General features: G+C 41.3%; 2 protein-coding genes across 7 annotated transcripts in view; one reads left to right on the top strand and one right to left on the bottom strand.

The window, feature by feature from the left end:
- Positions 1 to 168: 168 nt before the first annotated feature.
- Positions 169 to 22,222, top strand: tipin (timeless interacting protein). 2 transcript variants are annotated; one of them, XM_061665137.1, is made up of 12 exons: positions 169 to 248; positions 2,105 to 2,460; positions 3,150 to 3,273; positions 7,986 to 8,190; positions 8,307 to 8,583; positions 9,486 to 9,669; positions 9,786 to 9,862; positions 9,942 to 10,122; positions 10,285 to 10,533; positions 11,036 to 11,207; positions 11,725 to 11,816; positions 12,034 to 12,988. In XM_061665137.1, exons 2-12 carry the CDS (start codon positions 2,170 to 2,172, stop codon positions 12,174 to 12,176), a joined length of 1,995 nt encoding a protein of 664 aa, XP_061521121.1. In that variant the 5' UTR covers positions 169 to 248; positions 2,105 to 2,169; the 3' UTR covers positions 12,177 to 12,988. The 2 variants fall into 2 exon arrangements, with proteins under 2 accessions (XP_061521121.1, XP_061521129.1); XM_061665145.1 differs by lacking the exons at positions 2,105 to 2,460; positions 3,150 to 3,273; positions 7,986 to 8,190; ... (6 more) ...; positions 11,725 to 11,816; positions 12,034 to 12,988 and adding exons at positions 13,798 to 13,903; positions 14,011 to 14,104; positions 17,091 to 17,166; ... (2 more) ...; positions 19,817 to 20,038; positions 21,676 to 22,222.
- dis3l (DIS3 like exosome 3'-5' exoribonuclease) overlaps positions 22,090 to 23,069 on the bottom strand; it is a 79,407-nt gene continuing 78,427 nt past the window's right edge. For 3 of the 5 annotated variants that reach the window (XM_061665098.1, XM_061665108.1, XM_061665116.1), the window contains one exon: positions 22,090 to 22,982. In XM_061665098.1, the coding sequence (XP_061521082.1) occupies positions 22,674 to 22,982 (309 nt within the window). In that variant the 3' untranslated portion in view covers positions 22,090 to 22,673. The remainder of the gene's footprint in view (positions 22,983 to 23,069) is intronic. The other 2 variants (XM_061665079.1, XM_061665088.1) reach the window with 1 other exon arrangement.

Here is a 23,069-nt window from a genome sequence, read left to right as displayed (position 1 = left end):
GTACCTGTAAAAGTCTTTCCTGTAAAACGGTTACTACGTTTCCAAGCAGCAACTGAATGGGGCATCGCCAACTACCTTTCCACATGCAACATGGCGGCACTGTCGATGTACGGTAAAGCACTTCGAAGTGTCACTATGTATATATAGATTATACGTATTCGTCTACGACCACAAGTAGAAGAAGAACGTACCGGAAGTCGCTGTCGGCATTGTCCGTGTGTTCCGCTCTCTGGACGCTTATTGCTAAGGTATTATTTTCTACTTTTATCTTTTTAAACTTCTCCTTTATTCATTCTTTATCTTTGTGCTGTGTTGGAAGTTAATACGACATTGATGCTTGTAGCGCATCCGGGTGCGCTACGTTTCGTTTCTAACCATACGTTTAACGTGAAAGTACACTCTCTTAAGATTTGTATTGTGACTGTAAGAAAATAAGTATGATCAGCTTAGTGGTATTAAATGATAGACGTGTGGGATAGTGTTATGTAAACAGCAACATCGTTTTAGCTTTTAGCTTCATATCCTAGTTGGGTTCCCGCCGTCCTTGGGCGGAAGTGAGGGTTGAGGGTCTCCAAGCTACTACTGCGCATGCGCCATTATTTTGGTAGCCAAAATGCCATAATTGTCCCCCAATATAGTTAAGTGTCCTTTTGTGTTGTTTTTTTGTTGTTGCTTTTATTATTTTTTCTTTATAAATAATTGAGCTACACTGTATGTGCCGGTGTCTCTAGTCACTTGACGATTAGATTCGCATAAAAAAATTTGACATCTACGTTGCAATTTTTTTTCTTACTTTGTTGCTACTACGAATTTTCAGAACAGCTGTAATGACCCATATTTCCATGATTTGAAATAAATTGAACATGCAAGTACATAAATGATAGTTTATTAAAACAAAATAGAAAAGAGGTATGGATTAGAATGTAACATTTGCCTTCAGATGTTTCTCGGCATTGCAAAAAGCCAATAAGTACGGAAGCGTATTGCTGCTACACCAGAAAAAATGGTTCAGTATCACCTTATAACGTGATAAGTTTCACGTCATGTTAAGTTTCACGTTATAATGTAAAAAATGTGGTCTTGCGGAGGACTCGCCAACTCTTGAGACTGTGTGGTCACTCACATCCTTCCAAGGTGGAGTTAGGGACACAGGCAGACACAGAGGTTGCCTCTGTCGTATCTATAGTTACATACAGCTAGTTACTATGATATATAAGACATAAAAAGGACTCCGCCAGTGACCTAAATCAGAAGAAATTGCTTTGTTTTGGTTTGCCAAATGCGGAAGTCAGATTTATTACATTTTAACGTGATAACTTTTTACGTTGTAACGCGAAACTCTTATCGTGTTATAAGGTGAAAACCTATCATGTTATAACAGTGAAATTTATCACATTATAATGTGAAACTTTTTTATTTTTATTTATTATCCTTTTTTATTTTCTGTGGTGTGGCAGCAATAGGCTTCTGTAAATAGGAAACAAAACTTGTGCCCATAAATAATCTTCCCGTGATGTTACACACTTTTGGCAACACTTAAGGTAGCCATGTTAGAGGTTGAGGATTGTCTGTTCCATTTGCTTAGTGACTGTTTAAGCAGAATCCCTAAACAGTAGTACCATAAATTAACTAGAATCCTAGAATACTTAAAATGCTGCCATTATTCAGAGACAGCTAACAAAAAGTAAGCTATTACAGTAAGTGCTTTGAGCAACATTAGGACAAAAAATGAAACGGCGCTCTGACTGGCTGATTCCATGATTTGGAACTTCATTTCGTGTGTGTGTGTGTGTGTGTGTATATATATATATATATATATATATATATATATATATATATACACACACACACACACACACACACACGTCAGTAAAATATCATCTTGATGGGATGGAACTGGACTCTAAAGTCACTGTGATGCGAAAGTCCTGCTTTTTAACAACGGAATATAGATGCAAATTGCATTGCATTATCATGAGCTGCAAATGTCAGAAAATGTGTCATTAAGCAAGTGTTCAGGTTTTTGGCCATACTGTCTGTAGCAGTTGAGCCTATTTAAAGAATACCACCCTCACACCGAGTTTCTCCACCCATGACTTGGCAGCTGCCTGGGCGAAGAGCCTTCATTTTTCCTCGCAGGCGAGTGACAGACGACACAGAACCGCTATTATGTCCAAGTCAAAAGCTAAGCAGACCTGCCACGTTGTTGGATGCTTAGATCGTCACACATCATTACATCGCCTCCCAGCCAGAGAGGACATCAGGGCAAAGTGGATTGATTTTATTTACAATGGAAACATCCCAGCTTCTGTCAGCAAAAATCTTGTCGTCTGTGCCAACCACTTCGCGTCTGACTGCTTTAGCAACCTCGGTCAGTATAAAGCTGGACTGGCCATGAGACTATATATAAAAGATGGATCGATACCAACTGTCCGTGGCAAAGATACAGATGAGGGAACTGTAAGTATACAAAGATGTTTTTTTTTTTTTACACTTGATATAACATGAAATAAGTTTTCAACGGTACTTTCCATATCATCTACAAAAATGTTAATCGTAGTAATCTAGATTGTCATGTGTGGCTGTAATTTCATCAGTGTCCTTGCATAATGTTACAGTAAATTGAGAAAGTGGGCTTAATCTTAAATAGACTTCAACCAGCAAGGCTGTCATACCACGTCCTCACGCAGCTTATCTGCAGTCAACGTTCTAATAAGTTGTTGCTGGACTGCAATTTGTCCTTTAATTTGGTAAATGGGAACAATTTGCAATGCATAGGTTACTGTTTGTGGCTGCTTGCATTACAGGCTTCACCTGAGCAAATTGAGTGGATCTGCAGTATCATTAATGCATAGACACCTCTTTGTGTGCTAGTTACCTGCAGTAGGATGTGAACATAGTAACTCACTATGTCTTGGTTAATAGGGAGCTCATTACTGTTAAATTTGCTTCACAAAACCTAATCAAATTCAAGTGGTGTTAATGGCAATACAATGCAATGTTGCCAAAGCAAAGCACATTATCACCTATATACAGTAAGTATAGCTGGTTGATGCACCAAAAAGCAAAACAAAATGTTTTGCGTGTTTGAGTGCTGCAGATCGGTATGGAAATCAGATGCATAAATAGTTACTGTCCTTTGTTTGTAGGCAACAAAGTCTGCACTGGCTGCTGTGGTACATCATGTGGCTTGCCAGACGGACCCCCCAGCCACACGCCGAGTCGGCACACAGCTTTCCATGCAAACTCTTCAACGTAACTTCAAAAGTACAGGTTTGTTGATGTAGTTAAGTGTGTGTCCTGTAATGGTTTAAGTGAATGTCTGCAAGATGTAATCAGAATCAGAATCATCTTTATTTGCCAAGTATGTCCAAAACACACAAGGAATTTGTCTCCGGTAGTTGGAGCCGCTCTAGTACAACAGACAGTCAATTTACAGAACACTTTGGAGACATAAAGACATTGACAAAAACAATTCCTTTATTTTAACAAACATTGAACTACAGACACTCCCAAAAAAAATTATATCGTGAAAATGTTTTCCATAATTCAATTAAAAAAATTTAACTTTCATAGATTATAGCTTGAGGGCTCACAATTTAAACAATTTCAAGCATTTATTCGTTTATGTTTACATAATTTGGGCTTCCAGCTCATAAAACCCACAAAATCAGGTATTCAAAAACTTTTAATACTGTGAAGAAATCAGTCCAAAATTTACTAACCATCTACTAAACTCAAAGCACCTGTACAGGTTTCCCCAGGTGTCTTTAAATTGGTTCAGTTGTCTCAGTTGGGTTCAATGTGGGGAAGACTGCAGACTTGACAACTGGCCAGAAGATCATCATTGATACCCTCCATAGGATGGATAAGCCACAAAAGTTCATAGCTAAGGAGGCTGGCTGTTCACAGAGTGCTGTGTCCAAGCATATGGATGGACAGTCTAGTGGAGGACAAAATGTGGCAGGAGAAGATGCACCAGCAAACGTTTGTGGCTTACCCATCCAATGGAGGGTATCAATGATGGTCTTCTGGCCAGTTGTCAAGTCTGCAGTCTTCCCCATATTAAACCCAACTGAGATAATTGAACCAAACTGAAGGAATTTAATGACACCTGGGGAAACCTGTGCAGGTCCTTTGAGTTTAGTAGTTGATTACACACTCAGTTTAAAACATTTATTTCTTCACAGTATTCTATTATTATTATTTTATTTAATATTTCCTGATTTTTAGGAGCTGGAAGCCCAAATAACGTAAAAATAAACACATACATACTTGAAATTGTTTGAATTATGAGCACTTAATCTATAATATATGGGAGTTTAACTTTTTGAATGGAATTATGGGAATAAATAAACTTTCCCATGATATTAATTCTTTTTGGAAAGGGGCTGTATCCAGCAATAAGTATATGAAATACGTATTTAACACGTCACTATTTTTCTGACAAGATTTACTTAAAAGGTCCTATTGACATGTAAATTTCAGCCAGATGTTGGGAACAACACAAGTAATCCATACATACAAAGTAGAAGAACAAATAATATGAAAAATTAAGTTGTGTGTAAAAATGTGAAATGACACGGGAAAAAGTATTGAACACATGAAGAAAGGTAGGTGCAAAAAGGCACACAAAGCCAAGACAACACCTAAAAATCTATCAATAATGAAACAGCAATCCAGCTCCTTGTCAGTGCAAATGAATCTCAGCTGGTTCAGTCCTAATTGATGGCCTACAAAAAGGTCTCATTGCCAAGGTGTGAGGAAAGACACATCTCATGATGGGTAAGAGCAAAGAGCTGTCTCAAGACCATAGCAAACTAATTGTTGCAAAGCATAACGATGGCATTGGTTACAGGCGCATGTCTAAGATTCTGAACGTTCTAGTGAGCACGGTTGTGGCCATATTACGTTAGTGGAAATCCAATCATACAACCATAAATTTGCCTCGATCTGGTGCTCCTCGAAAGATTTGTGACAGATGAGTGCAAACAATAATCAGAAGAGTTGTCCAAGAGCCAAGGATCACCTTTGGAGAGCTTAAAAAAGACCTGGAATTAGCAGGTACTGTTGTCAAAAGGAAAACAGTGAGTCATGTACTCCGCCGCCATGGCCTATATGCACGCTCACCACGCAAAGACCCCATTGCTGAAAAAAAAAAGCATGTCAAAGCTCGTTTAAAGTTTGCTGAACAACATTTGGACGAGCTAGTTAAATACTGGGAGAATATAGTCTGGTCGGATGAGAGCAAAATTGAACTCTTTTGATGCAATAATGCACACCACATTTGGAGGGGAAATGACACTGCACATCACCCTAAAAACACCATACCAACAGTGAAGTTCAGAGGTGGGAACATGACGGTGGGGGGGCTGCTCTACAGAAAATGGTACTGGTAAACTTCACATTATTGAAGAAAGGATGAATGAGCAAATATACCGAGACAATCTTGACTAAAATCTGCTGCCATCTACGAGGATGATGAAAAATGAAACGAGGGTGGACATTTCAGCAGGATAATGATAAAAAAATTACGGCCAAGGAAACTCTCAATTGGTTTCAAAGAAAAGTCATCAAGCTGGTAGAATGGCCCAGCCAATCACCTGACTTGAAGCCAATTGAAAATCTATGGAAAGAACTGAAACTCAAGGTCCATAAAAGAAGCCCAGGGAAGAGTGAAGATTTTAAGACTGTTTGTGTGCAGGAATGGACCAAAATGCATGTGATTAGTTTCTCCGTACAGGAGGCATCTTGAAGCTGTCATTGCAAACAAAGGCTTTTATACAAATTATTAAATAAATACCAGTTGGCACGTTCAATACTTTTTCCCTCTGTGTCATTTCAGATTATTACACACAACTTAATTTCTGATCTTATTTGTTCTACTTTTTCTTTGTATGAGTGGATTACTTGGTTTGTTCCCAACATCTGGTGAAATTATCATTTCAATAGCACCTTTGGAAATATATTTGAGAAAAATGGTGATGTGTTAAATACTGATTTCAGCCGCTGTAAATGTCACGCCCTCAGAGCTCTCTGCTCTTTACACACCCACATTCAACCATAGAAGGGCAATGTAAAGCAGGTTTTGAATGAAAATGCTAATCAAAGGAGAATAGAATCGATCTTTGTCACTGTCACAGGACCATCCATCCATTTTCCATACCGCTTATCCTCACTGAAAATTAATCAGGCATCTCACAATTTACAGCATTGAGGTAAAAACAGAGGAAGACATAAACACACAATCAAAAGACACTTATTTACAGAGCATTAAGTTGGTCACATTTTGAAGAATAACCATATTATGATATGGTATTCGGTTATTGCAATATCAAAGCGTCTGTTGATCTCTTAACCATGAATCGTGGCAGCATGTGCATTAAAAAATATTTAGTGGTTTGAATGGAATTGCTTATCGGGAGCAGAGATTCGATATTGTTTGTTGGTCACAGCAGTGATAGGGCCAGGGGGCATATGCTGAGTGGCAACACATTACTGGTTTAATGAATGTTGTGCATGCCAGAGAAGATAGTGTCAGAAATATGGAATCAAGTCCTGAGATATAAATGTTGAAGGTAGACATGGGCCGGCTATTTTTTGGCGATTTACTGCGGTTTTAAAACAGTCACGGTTTCAAAACCGCTTAAACTTTCTGTCACCGGTATGAGCTTTTTCAAAAGATATTAGTAGTATCATTCTGACGACTATTATTATTTATTTTTTGAGTCATCAAAGAAAGTGCAGGCCATCGGCAGTGTGCATCCACGGTAGGGCTGCACAATATATCGTTTGAGCATTGTCATTGTAATGTACGTGTGCGCAATAGTCACATCGCAGGGTACTGCACAATGTCGGTGTATTGATATGCAGTCAATCAACTGTAATATTCAAAAGTGAACAGGAGAGGGACCTGATTGGACATGCTAATTAGATTAGCACTGATGTTAAGGAAAATTATAACCATCAAGCAACACATACGAAGCAGGCTAGAGTGTTTATTTTTGTGTGTGTGAGAACTATGAATGAGGACACGGGAAACAATTACACGCCTGCATTTACTGTATCTCTCTTCAGAATGTGAAGAACGAATGCATGACTTTATTGACGGGACAAACTTAAGGTGTACACAATAACATGTTTTGCTTAAACTAATGCACTAAATATAGAAATATACAGGTATCTGTTCAACGGGTGTAAAATAATTGATTAAAAAACAATGAATAGTGTTAGGAAAGTGGTAATGACTACACAGTATAACTGAACATGAAAAATTATTTTCACTTCAAGTCTAGCTTGGACTATTGCTCAATACTACAGTGCATTTAAATGCAGGTGGACTATACAAATTACTCTGTATACTTTTGTGCTCTACTGAGCATAGTTTTTTCTAGAGAGGGAAAACATTTAAATTGTGCTGATTTTCACGTCATGTGAATGTTATCCTGTATTTTTTAACGTCGCAATATATATCGCAGGGTTAAATAAATTTGTTTTTCGCCAATATCGCGCAGCCCTCATCCACGTGTAATTATGAATTCCATATGAGCTCTAAGCAGGACAGGCCGCGTTGCAATATGATTGGCTGCTGCAGCCTGGATGCAATGAAATGTTCTTTCACGAGATGCCAGAAGGTACATTAAACCCGTGTATCCACAAAATCGGAGATACTATATATTGTACCACACGGTATAGCCTAATTTGTACAAATTGTTACTTATGGGGAGTGACCTAATCTCAGTCTCATGCGCTGGGAATCTCAAACCTCCTCCTCCTTCCTAACAACCCCCACCATATGGCGACAGACAGACAATTCCCATACACACAGATCTGCATTTCCATCCACGCACGCACGTACAAAAACACCCACGCGCGCACACACACACACACACACACACACACACACACACAAAACAAACAAGTCTAGGAAGAAAGAAACTTGCGTGTAAAATTTTAATGAATTTTCTTTTTTCTTTCTTTCGCAGGCTCGCTGGAATCACCGTCTCGCACTGGCATTGGTCTCAGAAGCTCAACCGTTGCTTCCTCAAGACCATGTAAAAGAGCTCGCTTGGAACTGGAGGAGGATGAGGAGAACTTACGAGAGGGCAGCTCATCGATGGACATTCCAGACCCAATGGATCCTTCCTCTGAGGAACCTATCACAGTTTTTTCTGAGTCAGCAAATGTGAAGTGAGTTACTAACCTCACCATTTTTTATATTTGGTTTGATTACCATTTTTACTTGATTTAAGCTCTAGCAGTTTGGAAGTTACTCTTTTTTTACATTTCAAAACTTGTTCTGATAGGCTAGATTCTTCCGGTCCTGTTCATAAGATGGCAGCATATATTGTCCACGAAAGGTGCCTCCTGGAGCTGTTTGCGGTGTGCCCTGAGTGTCAGCAGGTTACAGATGTGCAGAGAAGAAGCAGAGGCACATTCCTCTCTGTAAAACAGCAGTGCACGCACTGTCACTTCTCCAGAAAATGGAATAGTCAGCCAATTATTGGTGACACACCTGTGGGGAACCTCCAGCTTTCAGCTGCAGTGTATACTACAGGCTCATCTTTCTTCAACCTTAAAAAGGTAAAGACTTGGGCTGTGTTTGAGATCACTTCTTAGCCACTATATAGTGCCCACTAAAATAGCAATATATCCCATAATGCATTTTGCCATTTCTGGGGTTGGCACAAGCCAAGTTCATGAGTGAAAGTGAAGTGAAAATATCTTTAACATAAGTAGAGCAGCACATCGAATCACTGATGCACAGTGTTTTGTTTGCATTTATTTAGTAAAATAGACTCCAGTCCCCTTAAAACAATATAATGTTATTATAATTGTATACATTACTGTCCTCACTAAGATGTTTGTGCTTAGTGTGAGCTAGACCGACCTAAACTCTGGAACAGATTATGCCAGATGAGTCCTCATGGTAATTTGTGGCTTTATTGCACATTTTCGACATCAACAGTACGGCAGAGTTGAACAAGCCTCACACGGCGCACGTGGATTCGAAACGATCTCTCATTTTTTTTCCTCTGCTGCGTCACTACTTCTACGTGCAAATGTCACACGAGTCCCCGACACTTCTGGCTCTAAAGCTGCTGCACCAAATTAAAAGCATGCGCTTCCAAATAAACGCCTGCATGTACAAATGAATTCAAATCTTCCTAAAAGGCAGTACACATTTATTTGTTCATTGTTTTTTTGCAGAAGGTAAACCAGTTAACATGAATCTGGTACGTTGGAATTATGCGACAGCAATGGCATAATTAACGGCGTGCCTGAGTAGTGTTCAAAGTATTTGTCATTTGACTGATGAGTAAACTACTGTATTTAGTCCAGTAGTCCACAATATAAAATCCATTTATATTGATTATAGATTGGGGTATGCGTGAATGATTCCGAACACAGCCTTGTAGAACAAAATAGCTGTAACAGTATAACTTAATTTGTAATGTGCTTATCACGTGTCATTCTTTTCTCAGATCTTCCGGGCAATGCAGCTGAAGATGTTTCCGTATGACACCTTTCGACGACACGCACGCATGTACATCGAACCTGCTATCATACACAAATGGAACACTGTGCAGGATGGCATGTTGCAGCACCTTAGTCAACATAAGAATGTCATCCTAGGTGGTGACTTACTCCTTACGCCTGACTCACCAGGTAAGCAATACTCTTCTGTTGTATTTTATAATCGTTCTGTTTTGACAAGTGGTTCCTATCCCAAATCTGAACACCATGACTTGTAAAATGTCTTTTCTTAAAATTTATTTTTGAAGGTCATCCTGCCAAGTTTGGCAGCTACTCAATGATGGACCTTAGAAGCAACACTATTATTGATGTGCAGTTGGTTCAGGTGAGTAAGAATATGTGCTAGGTATTTTGTTGTTGTTATCGTTTAAATTACTTACGTGCCGTTTTTGTTTTCTAATCAGAGCAGTGAAGTAGGTGGAAGCAAACACATGGAGAAAGAGGGTCTAAAGAGGAGCCTTGCTGTGTTGGAAGAGCGTGGTGTGACTCTGCAAAGTATTGTCACAGGTTGTCACCCTGAGATTGAGAAATTCCTCGGGGAGGCGAACATCACACATTACTATGATGTCTGGCACATGGAAAAAGGTATTTATCGTGCTTACGTCTCAGACGGACAATAAATCTGGCTGTAATGCTCCAGCTCGCTTATCCATATCCAGTGCGGTATTTGCATAATTATTAGTGTCCTACGAGTACATTTTTTTGCTCAACATGTATGAGCATGACTGAAACAATTTGTTTTATTAGGACTGTCCAAGAAGCTGGGGAAGATTGCAGAGAAAAAAGAATGTGAGAAACTGAGCAAGTGGCTTTGCAGCATAAAGAATCACCTCTACTTGACAGCAGCCTCTTCTCCGTTTGGGCCAGAAAGAGTGGCAAAGTGGACCTCAATACTTAATCACGTACAAGACATCCACACCCATGAAGATCCTGTTTTCCCTCAGTGTTTGCATCCACAACACACCTCTACGGACAAGAGCAAATGGTTGACAGCAGGTACAGTTCTATTCAAAATACATCAGTCCAACATGACCAACCAGATCACTCGCTGTTTTGGGTGGAAATTATATTTCTACATAGCAAATCATCTTTAGTAGGTATAGTAGAGTCATAAAAACCAACAGACCGAAAAATAATGATATGCATGCGCCCTAGTCTGTAATTGAGTAATTGAGATGGCCGTGTTCAGTATAATATTGGTGTGGCGTTCATCTTAGACAGCATACTTAGGTTAATAAACTTTAAAAAGGAAAGCAAAACCAGAGAGATGTGGCAGAAAATGGAGGGCTACCATTCAAATGGAGCAATGGCAACGTCTCATTGTGCAGTGTTCCCATAGCATTTACCTAAAAACTGTTATAAGGATTTTGAGCTTTACGTACAGTTAACAATGAAATTTGCACTTGAAAATGTGATTGTGATGTTTTCTTTCCCCCCCTCTCTCTCTCGAAGAAATAATTCTTCAGTTCATACAAAAAGTTTTTTTTTTAAATCCCAGGAACGCCAGTCTTCTGTAGATTGGAAAAAGTGTTGACCAATGAGAGAGTTCTGAAAGATGTGCAAAAGCTGAGCCCTCACTACCAGACATCATCCCTGGAGGCTTTTCACAACGTCATTCTGTGTTTTGCACCCAAGAATGTTTTCTTTCCTTTTCTAGGAATGTTATGCAGGTAAGCTACAATTTTTAATAAGCTATGTTCAAATACTTTGCAAGGGCAGTGTGTATATTACATGTGCAACCCAAGAAATTTGAATATTGTGGAAAGCTCCATTTCAGTAGTTCACTTCAAAAAGTGAAACTTGTATGTCATATAAATTCACTACTCAGAGTCAACTGTTTGTTTTTTCTTCTTCATAAGTTTGATTATGGCCTGCAGCTAGGGAAAACCCCAAATTTAATATTACTAAATGAACAATCAATGATTTTTAATACAGAAATTGGTTAGGAATTTGCCATCTGGAAAATATTTTAGTTAAATTTTAACTTAAATTGAACTTCTGAAATTAACTTTTCTACATTGGTTGAATTTATTGAGATGCACCTGTACATAGTTTATATTTATGTATCTGTATATGTATGTATCTATACTGCCCATGTACTGTGTGTGTGCGTGTGTATGTATATATAATATATGCACACACAATTTCCATCATGTCTAATGATTTTTTTTTTTCCGTCTTCCCAAGACTCTACCTCGCGGCATTGCACTTCAATGAAAATGCTGGGCGCCTCCAAGCAACATCAGCTGTTGAGGAAGGGGAATGCACAACTGAACCAGGTAAAGCAGAGCCAACATTGCATTTCAAGTGTTACACACCTTTAAAAAATGTGCCAACCGCCATCATACAAGTGAAAAATACAAACGATTGTGTTCAGATGGCCTTCATAATACATAGATGTAATAATTAAAACAGTGTAAGTGAAAAATGTGCAGAAATATGACACCACCGGGTTAGTGAACAGTTTCAAATATATGTATCTTTTCTGCTTTTCAGATTATGTCGAGGAACTGTTAGACCTAATTTTTGATAAGGTGTTGCCAAATCCTGCCGCATACTTGGATGAGGTCCTAAAGATCCCGATTCCACAAGGCCTATCCACTCAGTTTGATCGACGTGATCCACAGGAAGTAACCTAAGTTTTGCGGTTCAACTACGGACAGGTCTGAATTCCCACATACTGTCCGTGGGCATCGGGGCATTCTCTTTGTCTGTAGAAGCACGCAGGAAGGAATTACCACCTTGATCCCCCAACCCAACACCAACTTGGAAACATCCTATTGGCAAGATATCTGTAACAGCTGTGACAAATTATCCATTTACACTCTTAAATAAAAACAAAAACTAACCTAATAAAAAAAAACAAAAAAAAAAACTTAGTCATGTTTTCTTTGCATGGTGAGAGCTTTGTGTTAATGTGGCGTTTTTGTAACTATATTTGATGATCGTTTTGTGTGCTTTTACACTGTATTTGTATAGCGTATTGTATATGTGACCAAGTGACTAGCTTTGAAGCTGAACAGTAATTCGGAATTCATTATACTCAGTGATTCGTTGTGTGGAACCACTTGAGGGAAAGGCATGTGGGATCCTTGTAGTGGTGTGCGAAAGAATCACCGAAGTAAATCTTCACACTGTGATAATGTTAGTGTTGTTTTTTTTAATCCAGTACAGATTATTTGTTTAGTACAGTTTGTCTTTAACTTCCAAGTAGAAGACATTTGCATTTATTCTTTTAGAACTGTTTGTTTTCAAACAGTGATGTAGGCACAATTTTTTTTAACTTGTGTGCAATATATTTTAAATGAATTATGTTACTTCCCCCCCTATATTTAAGCACTGTCTTTGTTCAAACTGCTTCATGTTATGTGCTTACAATAACATTAAATATACTGTTTACCTACTAAATCCCCTACCTCCTTTTTACACACTTGGGCCTACTATTGATTGACTGAGCATTTCAAACATGCAGTTAAAAATTGAAATGAAAATCTACAATAGGAGTAGGAAGAAGTTAAACCTTATTTGAATCCTACCCCTTCACCATTACCTAAATTATCCATTAAGTGCAATCTAAAATACAATATACATACTTTCATATATGCATCGTTTCCACACACATACCCATAAAATACAAATACACATTTACTACAATCACACCATTACATTTTTACAAACAAAATTGTTCTACCCAATACACAAATGCGTGTACAGTACATGCTGTACATCTATCCCTTGTTCCCATACCCTGTATTCATATTTGTGTACGTTCCAATAAACGTGCTTATGTTTAGACATTGCTACTGAACTATGGTACTATATTTTAATGTTGTTCATTATGGTATTTTTTGAGGTGATATTTGGTGTCAAAAGTGGAGAACTACTGCATGATACTGTACTTATAATCCCTCAAGGGAAATTCAATTCATACTCATTTTAATTTTTTTTTTTTTTTTGCAGCACCCCACACAGAACCACCAGAACACTTACATGTAACTGACGATTTGTGTTCCCCAAAATATTTCATTTTCTGTTCCCCTTATACAGAGGCCCATGTGCTCTGTATCTAAGATGCCACAACTTGGTACCAAAGCCCTGTCTAAAAAAAGTACAGCTTAGTTTAGCCTAGGAAGTGGACCAAGTTACAAGAGTTTCCCCATGCGCACTTCGGCAAAAGTGCAAAATATTTTAAGTAGTTTAAAGAAAATGTTAACATGACAGAAAAAGTAATTGCTCACACACATTTGACATTTTCTACAGGGACTCGACATTATGGTTAAAATGCTTCAAAATGACAGCGTCGAGATGTTCTCCCCTTTCCCTCCACCTCTGTCCCCGGGCCAGGGAGGAGGCCCCTTTGGAAATGGTGAGAAGCAACACACAAGCTGCCTTTCATATCCAAATTGTGGCCATTACTTGCCCAAGTGATAAGAACCACATGTCCTCCATTACCGTGTTTTGCTGTTCATGCAGATGAAGAAGCTGGTGAGGTGTCCAAGCTTGCTGAGGTTCCTGCTGCCAAAAGGAAAGGAGTGAAGAGACCACAGCCCAATCTGGACCCCCACAGGTTGTTATCCCCCTTATGTAGTCCTGTATAGCTCACCTGAACAACATTTTAGGGTATAGTGGTAGTAGTATGCAGTGGGCATAGCATACTCTTGTCTCATGTAAACTCTGCTAAATCAGATGGATTTCCTGATTTGAGCAAGCATGGACAAACGCAAGGAAGTGCCAGTGACTTCAGCCACAAAATCAGCAATATTTCTGTTGAAATCGAAACATCGTGGTACTGAGCGCAATTATGATGTTATGTCCCTAACGGTTTGAGCCTGATGACAACAGTGAAGCTGCAGTTGAAGTTGTTGGAAACAGCGACGAGTCTGATGGTGAAGCTATTGGCCGGTTACAAAACACTGAATAGTGCGTGGATGACTATGTTCTGATGGCTACATGAAATTACTTACTCATCGATTGTTGTTGTTGAAATTAATGTAATTCAAAGAATGATTTGAGAAGACGTGATCATGGTTTTTATCTTTATTTTAGGTGCTCGTGTACAAACTGTGAACCAATGCGAGACTTTGTTTGCTATGAAAAAACGTGCACAGCTAGCATCTGTGGTCTAGTGTATAGTATAAGCAACTTGCATGAGTACATTATAAAAATGTACCCTATAATATCAATACATAACTTCGAAGTTCTAGCTAAATACAACCCCAATTCCAATGAAGTTGGGACGTTGTGTTAAACATAAATAAAAACAGAATACATTGATTTGCAAATCATGTGCAACCTATATTTAATTGAATACACTACAAAGAAAAGCTATTTAATGTTCAAACTGATAAACTTGATTGTTGATAGCAAATAATCGTTAACTTGGAATTTTAGGGCTGCAACACATTCCAAAAATGCTGGGACAAGTGGCCAAAAAGACAAAGAAAGTTGAGGAATGCTTATCAAACACCTGTTTGGAACATACCACAGGTGAACAGGCTAATTGGGAACAGGTGTGTGCCATTGGGTATAAAAGGAGCTTCCCTGAATTTCTTAGTCAATCACAAGCAAAGCTGGGGCGAGGTTCATGTCTTTGTGAACAAGTGCATAAGAAAATAGTCCAACAGTTTAAGGACAATGTTCCTCAACGTACAGTGGCAAGGAATATAGGGATTTCATCATCTACGGTCCATAATATCGTCAAAAGGTTCAGAGAATCTGGAGAAATCACTGCATGTAAGCGGCAAGGCCGAAAACCAACATTGAATGCCCGTGACCTTCGATCCCTCAGGCGGCACTGCATCAAAAACCGACATCAATGTGTGAAGGATATCACATCACCACAAGGGCTCAGGAACACCTCAGAAAACCAATGTCAGTAAATACAGTTCGGCGCTACATCCGTAACTTGTAACTACGATGCAAAGCAAAAGCCATTTATCACCAACACCCAGAAAAGCCGGCGTCTTCTCTGGGCCCGAGCTCATCTAAGATGGACTGATGCAAAGTGGAAAAGTGTTCTGTGGTCCGACGAGTCCACATTTCAAATTGTTTTTGGAAATTGTGGCCGTCGTGTTCTCCGGACCAAAGAGGATAAGAACCATCCGGACTGTTATGGACGCAAAGTTCAAAGGCCAGCATCTGTGATGGTATGGGACTGTGTTAGTGCCAATGGCATGGGTAACTTACACATCTGTGAAGGCAACATTAATGCTGAAAGGTACATACAGGTTTTGGAGAAACATATGCTGCCATCCAAGCAATTTTCATGGACGCCCCTGCTTATTTCAGCAAGGCAATGCCAAACCACATTCTGCACATGTGGCTTCGTGGTAAAAGAGTGTGGGTACTAGACTGGCCTGCCTGCAGTCCAGACCTGTCTCCCATAGAAAATGTAAAACTACGACAACGGAGACCCCGGACTGTTGAACAGCTGAAGCTGGACATCAAGCAAGAATGGGAAAGAATTCCACCTACAAAGCTTCAACAATTAGTGTCCTCCGTTCCCAAACGTTTATTGAATGTTGTTAAAAGAAAAAGTGATATAACATAGTGGTAAACATGACCCTGTCCCAGCTTTTTTGGAACGTGTTGCAGCCATAAAATTCCAAGTTAATGATTATTTGCTAAAAACAACCAAGTTTATCAGTTTGAACATTACATATCTTGTCTTTGTAGTGTATTCAATTAAATATAGGTTGAACATGATTTGCAAATCATTGTATTCTGTTTTTATTTATGTTTAACACAACGTCGCAACGTCATTGGAATTGGGGTTGTAGTTAAACGTGGGTCCACTGTGTCAATTAAATTCAATGCTTCATATTGTTGTTATATGTTTGGTGAGACTCTATATGACCAGGTTTCAAATTTGACTCACCCTGTGCCTTTCGAGTTTCGTCGCAGCCATTCTGGTACACTTTAAAGCTCCTGTATCTGCGCTGGTCCTAGCTTCACATTCCCGATGTCACTTGAAAACTGTTGGTACTGCATCTTTTTTTTTAGCTTCTTCTTGCTAAATCCAAGGGATTCTTGGAATGCAGGCACCGTTTTGAAGCAGTCCTGAGAGTAGGCTGTGGGCTCCGTTCTCTGGAATTGTCTTGTCCATTCCAGTTTAAGTTGTAGGTCCTTTGGGAATTTAAAGAGGCTAACGCGCTCTCCAGTCACGTTCCCGCATCTTAACTAGTCTGGACAACAACTACCCACTTTGCTGAACTACTACTGCATGAGCTAGTAAAAATAGCAACTTCCTGTCATCTGCTGATGTCACACGTCAAACTGAAAGGGCAAGTCGTCGTTTAGGGCGGCAGATTTGAAAGCGAAAAAGTGACACACATTTGACTAATTCAGTGTAAATTCTGTTCAATGACTAGGGTAATTTACATATAATAAACATATTTTGTTCATGACAGAAGTATATTTCAGCCGATCCTTCTCATCTTCCCTTTAAAACCTACGGATTAAAAATGGAATGTCACTTAAATTCATATTTGAGTGAGGTGAGCAAATACTTTTGGGAACATAGTGTACATAAAAAATACTGCTGATCTTCTCAGGTTGACATCTGAAAAAGGACTTCCAGCTCTACGAACACTTTTTGTCGATGTCTGTTTTAAAGGCAAAGGGCATGAGGTAAGATTCTAAATCCCATATATGAACAGAAACGTTGTGAGCTTCATGATTTGTGTGGTATTCATCAAACCAGGCAGAGGACGTGGAGCTGCTGATGCAAAAGATGGAGAACTGGGCGCACAGGTTGTATCCCAAACTTCAGTTTGAAGATTTCATTGACAAAGTGGAGAAGCTGGGCGCCAAAAAGGAGGTGCAGGTAGGACCGATACACGGTACTTAGTTGTTTGACGGAAGGTAGTTGTCTGATATGTTTGTCCTCTGGCAGACTTGTCTCAAACGGATACGCCTAGACATGCCACTGATACACGAAGATTTTACTGGTATTGGTAAGTATTCATATGAAACTGTCTTGGTATTGTAGATTTGATGTTATTCATTTGTGCGCAAGACAGGTCGTACAAAATTTGGCCATCCAAAAATATACATTCACGTGACATGGTTTGGCTTTAGGTTACGTTTTGGCTTTACGTTAGCTACTTCATACATCCATCCATTCTCTTCCGCTTATCCGAGGTCAGGTCGCGGGGGCAGTGGCTTTAGCACGGAAGCCAAGACGTCCGTCTCTCCAGCCACTTCATCCAGCTCTTCCGGGGGGATCTCGAGGCGTTCCCGGGCCAGCCGGGAGACATAATCTCTCCAGCGTGTCCTGGGTCGTCCCCGGGGTCTCTTCCCGGTGGGACAAGACCGGAACATCTCACCAGGGATGCGTCCAGGAGGCTTCCTAATCAGATTCCCGAGCCACCTCATCTGGCTCCTCTCATTGTGGAGGAGCAGGGATTCTACTATGAGTCCCTCACAGATGACCGAGCTTCTCACCCTGTCTCTAAGGGAGAGCCCTGCGGCGGAAGCTCATTCCGGCCGCTTGTATCTGGGATCTTGTTCTTTCAGTCACGACCCACAGCTCATGCTGTGGGTCGTGACCATAGGTGAGGGTAGGAACGTAGATCAACTCCTTCACCACAACGGACCGATACAGTCCGCATCACTGCAGACGCTGCACCGATGTGCCTGTCGATCTCTTCCCTCACTCGTGAACAAGATGCCAAGATACTTGAACTCCTCCACTTGGGGACCTGGAGAGGGCACTGCACCCTTTTCTGACTGAGGACCATGGTCTCAGATTTGGAGGCCAGCCGCTTCACCTTTCCAGTGAAAGTTGGAGATCTTCAGAACCACATCATCTGCAAAAAGCAGAGATGCAATACTGAGACCACAAAACCGGACCCCCTCTAAACCTCGGCAGCGCCTAGAAATTCATAATGAACAGAATCTGTGACAAAGGGCAGTCTTGGCGGAGTCCAAACCTCACCGGAAAGTCCGGTCCAGAAGTCCGACTTACTGCCAGCAATGCGGAAAAAACTCTTAACACTGGTCGTACAGGGACCGAACAACCCCTATCAGTGGGTTCGGTACCCCATACTCCCGAAGCATCCCCCACAGGACTCCCAGAGGGACACGGTCGAAAGCCTTCTCCAAGTCTACAAAACACATGTAGACTGGTTGGGCGAACTCCCATGCACGCTCGAGGACCCTGCCGAGGGTGTAGAGCTGGTCCACTGTTCCACGAAACAGGACGAAAACCACACTGCTCATCCTGAATTTGAATTCGACTTCCCGACGGACCCTCCTGTCCAGCACCCCTGAATAGACTTAACCAGGGAGGTCATCCCCCTGTAGTTGGAACACACCCTCCGGTCCCTCTTCTTAAAAAGGGAGACCACCACCCCAGTCTGCCAATCCAGAGGCACTGTCCCTGATGTTGACGCGATGTTGCAGAGGCGTGTTAACCAGAACAGCCCCACAACATCCAGAGCCTTTAGGAACACCGGGCGGATCTCATCCACCCCCAGGGCCTCGCCACCGAGGAGCTTTTTAACAACCTCTGTGACCTCAACCCCAGAGATAGGAGAGCCTGCCTCAGAGACCCCAGACTCTGCTTCCTCAAGGGAAGGCGTGTCGGTTTAATTGAGGTCTTCGAAGTATTCTCACCCTGACTCACAACGTTCCGAGTCGAGGTCAACAGCGCCCCATCCCCACTATACAGTTTTGATGGTGCACTGCTTCACCCTCCTGAGACGCCGGATGGTGGACCAGAATTTCCTCAAAGCTGTCCGGAAGTCGTTCTCCATGGTCTCACCGAACTCCTCCCACACCCGAGTTTTATATATCTAGTCGGAACTTCTCAACCTCACACACCAGCTCGGGCTTCTTCCCTTCCAGAGAGGTGACATTGGACATCTCTAGAGCCAGTTTCTGTCGCTGGGGATCAGAACGCCATGGTCCCTGCCTTCGGCCACCCCCCAGCTCACACTGCACCCGACCCCTATGGCCCCCCCCACAGGTGGTGACCCCATGGGAAGGTGGACCCATGTTACCCTTTCGGGCTGTGCCCAGCCAGGTCCCATGGGTGCAAGCCCGGCCACCAGGCGCTCGTCCTCGAGCCCCGCCTCCAGAGGGGGGCCCCGGTGACCCTGGGTGAGGGAAAACGAGATCCAATATTCGTACTTTTCATTAGGGGTCTTATACATTGTATTGTTCATATTGTATTGATCTCAAGTCTCCCAATATTTGCTGACATCCTTTGAGACAAATTATGATTTGCTTTAGAGGAATGTTTTTTAAAGCATTTTCCCAAAAACTCTTTATTCAGGTGAGGAAGAGGCTCCTTCTGTATTTGACATCTTGGGAGATTCCGATCCATTTAGCAGTCAGAGCTTCCCCAGTGACCCGCAGGAGCCGATCCACTCCACCCCAGCGCCTGCTGGCACACCTGGCCCCTCCATCACGGACGAGCAGCACCAATGCATGGAGCTGAACAGACAGCAGGACCTGGAGAGAAGAAAAGCTTGCCAGCAGCAGCAGCAGCTAACGGGTGAATGGGTCTTCATTTCAAAACATCCTAAAAAAAATTAAGAAAAGATAGTAATCCAGTCTAATTACAGTGGATCGAAAAACACCCCTGTTCAAATGCCACATTTTTGATTGAATTCTGATTGGTTGATTAAGTTTGAAGACAGCCACATCCCCTGTTAAGGTCTTGTCACACTGCACTTGCTTACTGTGAAAGGCCCCCGCTTCAAAGCGCAATGACAACGGCAACGAGGGTGCGCCCATCTCATATTTGGAAGTGGTGACATACGAGGCTAGCAGGAAGTCAGGAGGGTTTCCCCGCTGAGTGGAACGCAACTCGGCATTACGTATTTGTCATTGTTGGAAAAGAAAGTCCTAATGTTACTTATTTAAAGTAGGAGGAGGTGACGCAGCAGCAAAAAAAAAAAAAGGGAATTGGAATAATTGATAAACAAAAGTAGTGAGCGACATTTAGATCTTTGTAACGGAATAAAAGTACCGTTACTTCTTAACAGCAGAAGCGGTTTTCTGGTCCCGAGCGCACAGGCGGAAAGGGGGAATGCTATACTAATTTCATGGCAGGATCTTGGAGTTTAAACTCATTTGTGAGCTTTCTAGTTCCAGGAAGAGTACTTCAAGGATTATTTCCTGCAGAGGCGTGCCGGTATATTATTTTTCTATTGGCCCAAACTTTGGGATAGTGGGACCCCGCAATTATTATGCCTTCCCCCTTGTCGTTTACAGTACTAGTCAGCCAAAATAGCACTCAGAAATCACTGCACCAGCCCTGCTCTCATTGGAGGAGCTTTTTGACGTCACTGCGGTGCCGCTTTTTCTATTCGTGGACGCGACGCTGAGTGTCACATACATGCAAATCAGTCACTTTTTGGCTTGTTTCGCAGTTTTGAACTAGAAATAGGCCATTTACGTGAATCGTATAGATCCGATGAGTTTTTCCTGGAGGGCAGGGGGGGAGTCGCCATTGCGGTTTCGTATGCCTTGAACGCTGGCAGCTAGATCCATTCCACAAATCCACCATCCACACGCAAATGGAATTGTATACATTACTTTGCGGCGGACTAATATGCGAGCGCACAGGCCTGAGGTTCCGCCTGTGCGCTCGGGACCTGCTTTGGATTGTCACAGGAGTTGAGGAGACCAAAAAATTTCATTCCTTTGGCATTTGCATGTTGCTTCAAAACGCACTGCTGTCCACTCAGCACATACAAAACGAATGGGAAAGTTGAGGGCGTCAGACGCCTTGCCAATCACAGTGTGAAAAGGCCTTTAAAAGAGCATGTGCACACTTGTGCAACCATATTATCTCAGTTGTTTACTTTTATTTATTCAAATGAGTTGTACAGGTCATACGTTCCATTAATGGTAGAAACTTGAAACAATTTAAGTTGGCCTCATTTTGTAATATCACTAAATTCTGCCATTTCAACAGGGGTGCATAGACGTTTTATATCCACTGCAGGGAGTTGTGCTCGACCAGTTTTATAATACAGTGATCTCGTTATTTGCTGGGTAGAAATTCCGTCCTAGAAATTCCATATAAAAATAATTTATAAGTAGTCCCCCCCCCCCCGCCCTTCACACACACATGGTTTAAACACATTTAAACGTAGCAAAAAATACTATATTGTGATCTTTCAGGCTTACAGACAGTCGACCCATCATTGCAAGCAGGCGAGTCCTCCATGAACACCTCCAAATATGTCAGCCATTCCAAAGGAGAAGACGACGATGATGAGGAGGAGCTGGACAGCAGCTGCCCCCAGCTGTCAGTCAAGACCCCCGAGTCCGCCGCTATGTTGTGTGAGAAAGCAGGGACCAAGCCCAACCCTCTAGCCAGCAGCAGCACTGAGGCGCTTGAGCAGATTAATGCTGAATAATGTCAACTACTGTACTCGATTTTGCTTCAAATCAACTTTCTCTTTTGGTTCTGATCATTTATATGTTTTAGATCGAAAGATGCTTGTGAGTGAACAATGTTCACTTCTGGCAGTATGCTATGTGTAGTTTAGTACTTTGTTATATAGTCTCAGGCAAACGTTTGGACATACCTCATGCTCGGGTCGAAGCTTTTCAGTTTATTTAGTACATCATATTCATGATGCTGTTTATCTTTACAGTAATTAAAAGGAGTTCTTTCATGATGTAAACTTTTTTTGTAATTACTGTTCAATTAAAGTTGACTATAAAAAAGAACATTACCAGTTTCTATTATCGATATCCACAGTAAATAAGAATGCACGTTGTGTCACCGGTTAGCAATTTCAAGGGACAAACCACTTTTTTTGTAAAGGCTGCTAGCTGATGATCACAAAGGAAGCGTACGACTTGTATCAGTAGTCTAATTTGGTTTATGGTACATTTGAGTTGAGGTCAGGAATTGTATGAGGGCTTCCACACATCTATTAAGTAGTAATTAAATGCCATTACTGTGCAGTCTTTGACCATCCTAATGAAAATACCTCCACAATGGTTGAATTATCTAAAAACATATACATAATACCAAACGTACTGATCAATGTGACACTCATGTACATTACAAAGTGAACACGTTTAAAAATACTTTGTCTTCCTGTTAAAAAATATTGTTGAAAACTGTGTATATTCCATGTCCTATCAGGCAGACTCCACTACAGTCTCTAGGCTGTGGCGGCATATTCCAGGTCCATCAGTGAAAGCTCTCGAATTTCCTCCAGGAGTAAGTATAAATTTGGACTTTTGCTTTGGCAGAACTCTTGCTCCTCTTTGGACAGTTCGGGCCGCCAGCTCGCCTTCTCCTGAGCCTGCTGGGTCGCCCCCTCAGCTAAGCGCACCACCTCCTGAACCAGTTGGCTGCGGCCATGCGACGGAGTCTGGTGGAGCGTCGTGCTCAGGTGTGGCCTGTTGCCGACGAGCTCAAGGTTGACACTGTCGGGGTGACAGCGTGACGACTGCACGCAAATCCGAACCTGAGGAAAGCAGGGAACTCAAGTTGGATTACATCACACCTCGATTAGAACAATGTCAAAATTAGACAATGTATGCCTTAGTGTGAT

Source organism: Phycodurus eques, chromosome 2 (genome assembly GCF_024500275.1).
Source record: "Phycodurus eques isolate BA_2022a chromosome 2, UOR_Pequ_1.1, whole genome shotgun sequence".
Lineage (NCBI taxonomy): Eukaryota > Metazoa > Chordata > Actinopteri > Syngnathiformes > Syngnathidae > Phycodurus > Phycodurus eques.
This window is presented reverse-complemented; position numbering and strand designations above follow the sequence as displayed.

What these genes read in the sequence shown, in the direction of transcription:
- tipin (XM_061665137.1), top strand. Translation starts at nt 2,170, where the DNA reads ATGTCCAAGTCAAAAGCTAAGCAGACCTGCCACGTTGTTGGATGCTTA. An exon ending in TGTCTGGCACATGGAAAAAG is followed by an intron (nt 10,123 to 10,284) that starts GTATTTATCGTG and finishes TTGTTTTATTAG; the next exon opens with GACTGTCCAAGAAGCTGGGG. An exon ending in GAGCAAATGGTTGACAGCAG is followed by an intron (nt 10,534 to 11,035) that starts GTACAGTTCTAT and finishes TTTAAATCCCAG; the next exon opens with GAACGCCAGTCTTCTGTAGA.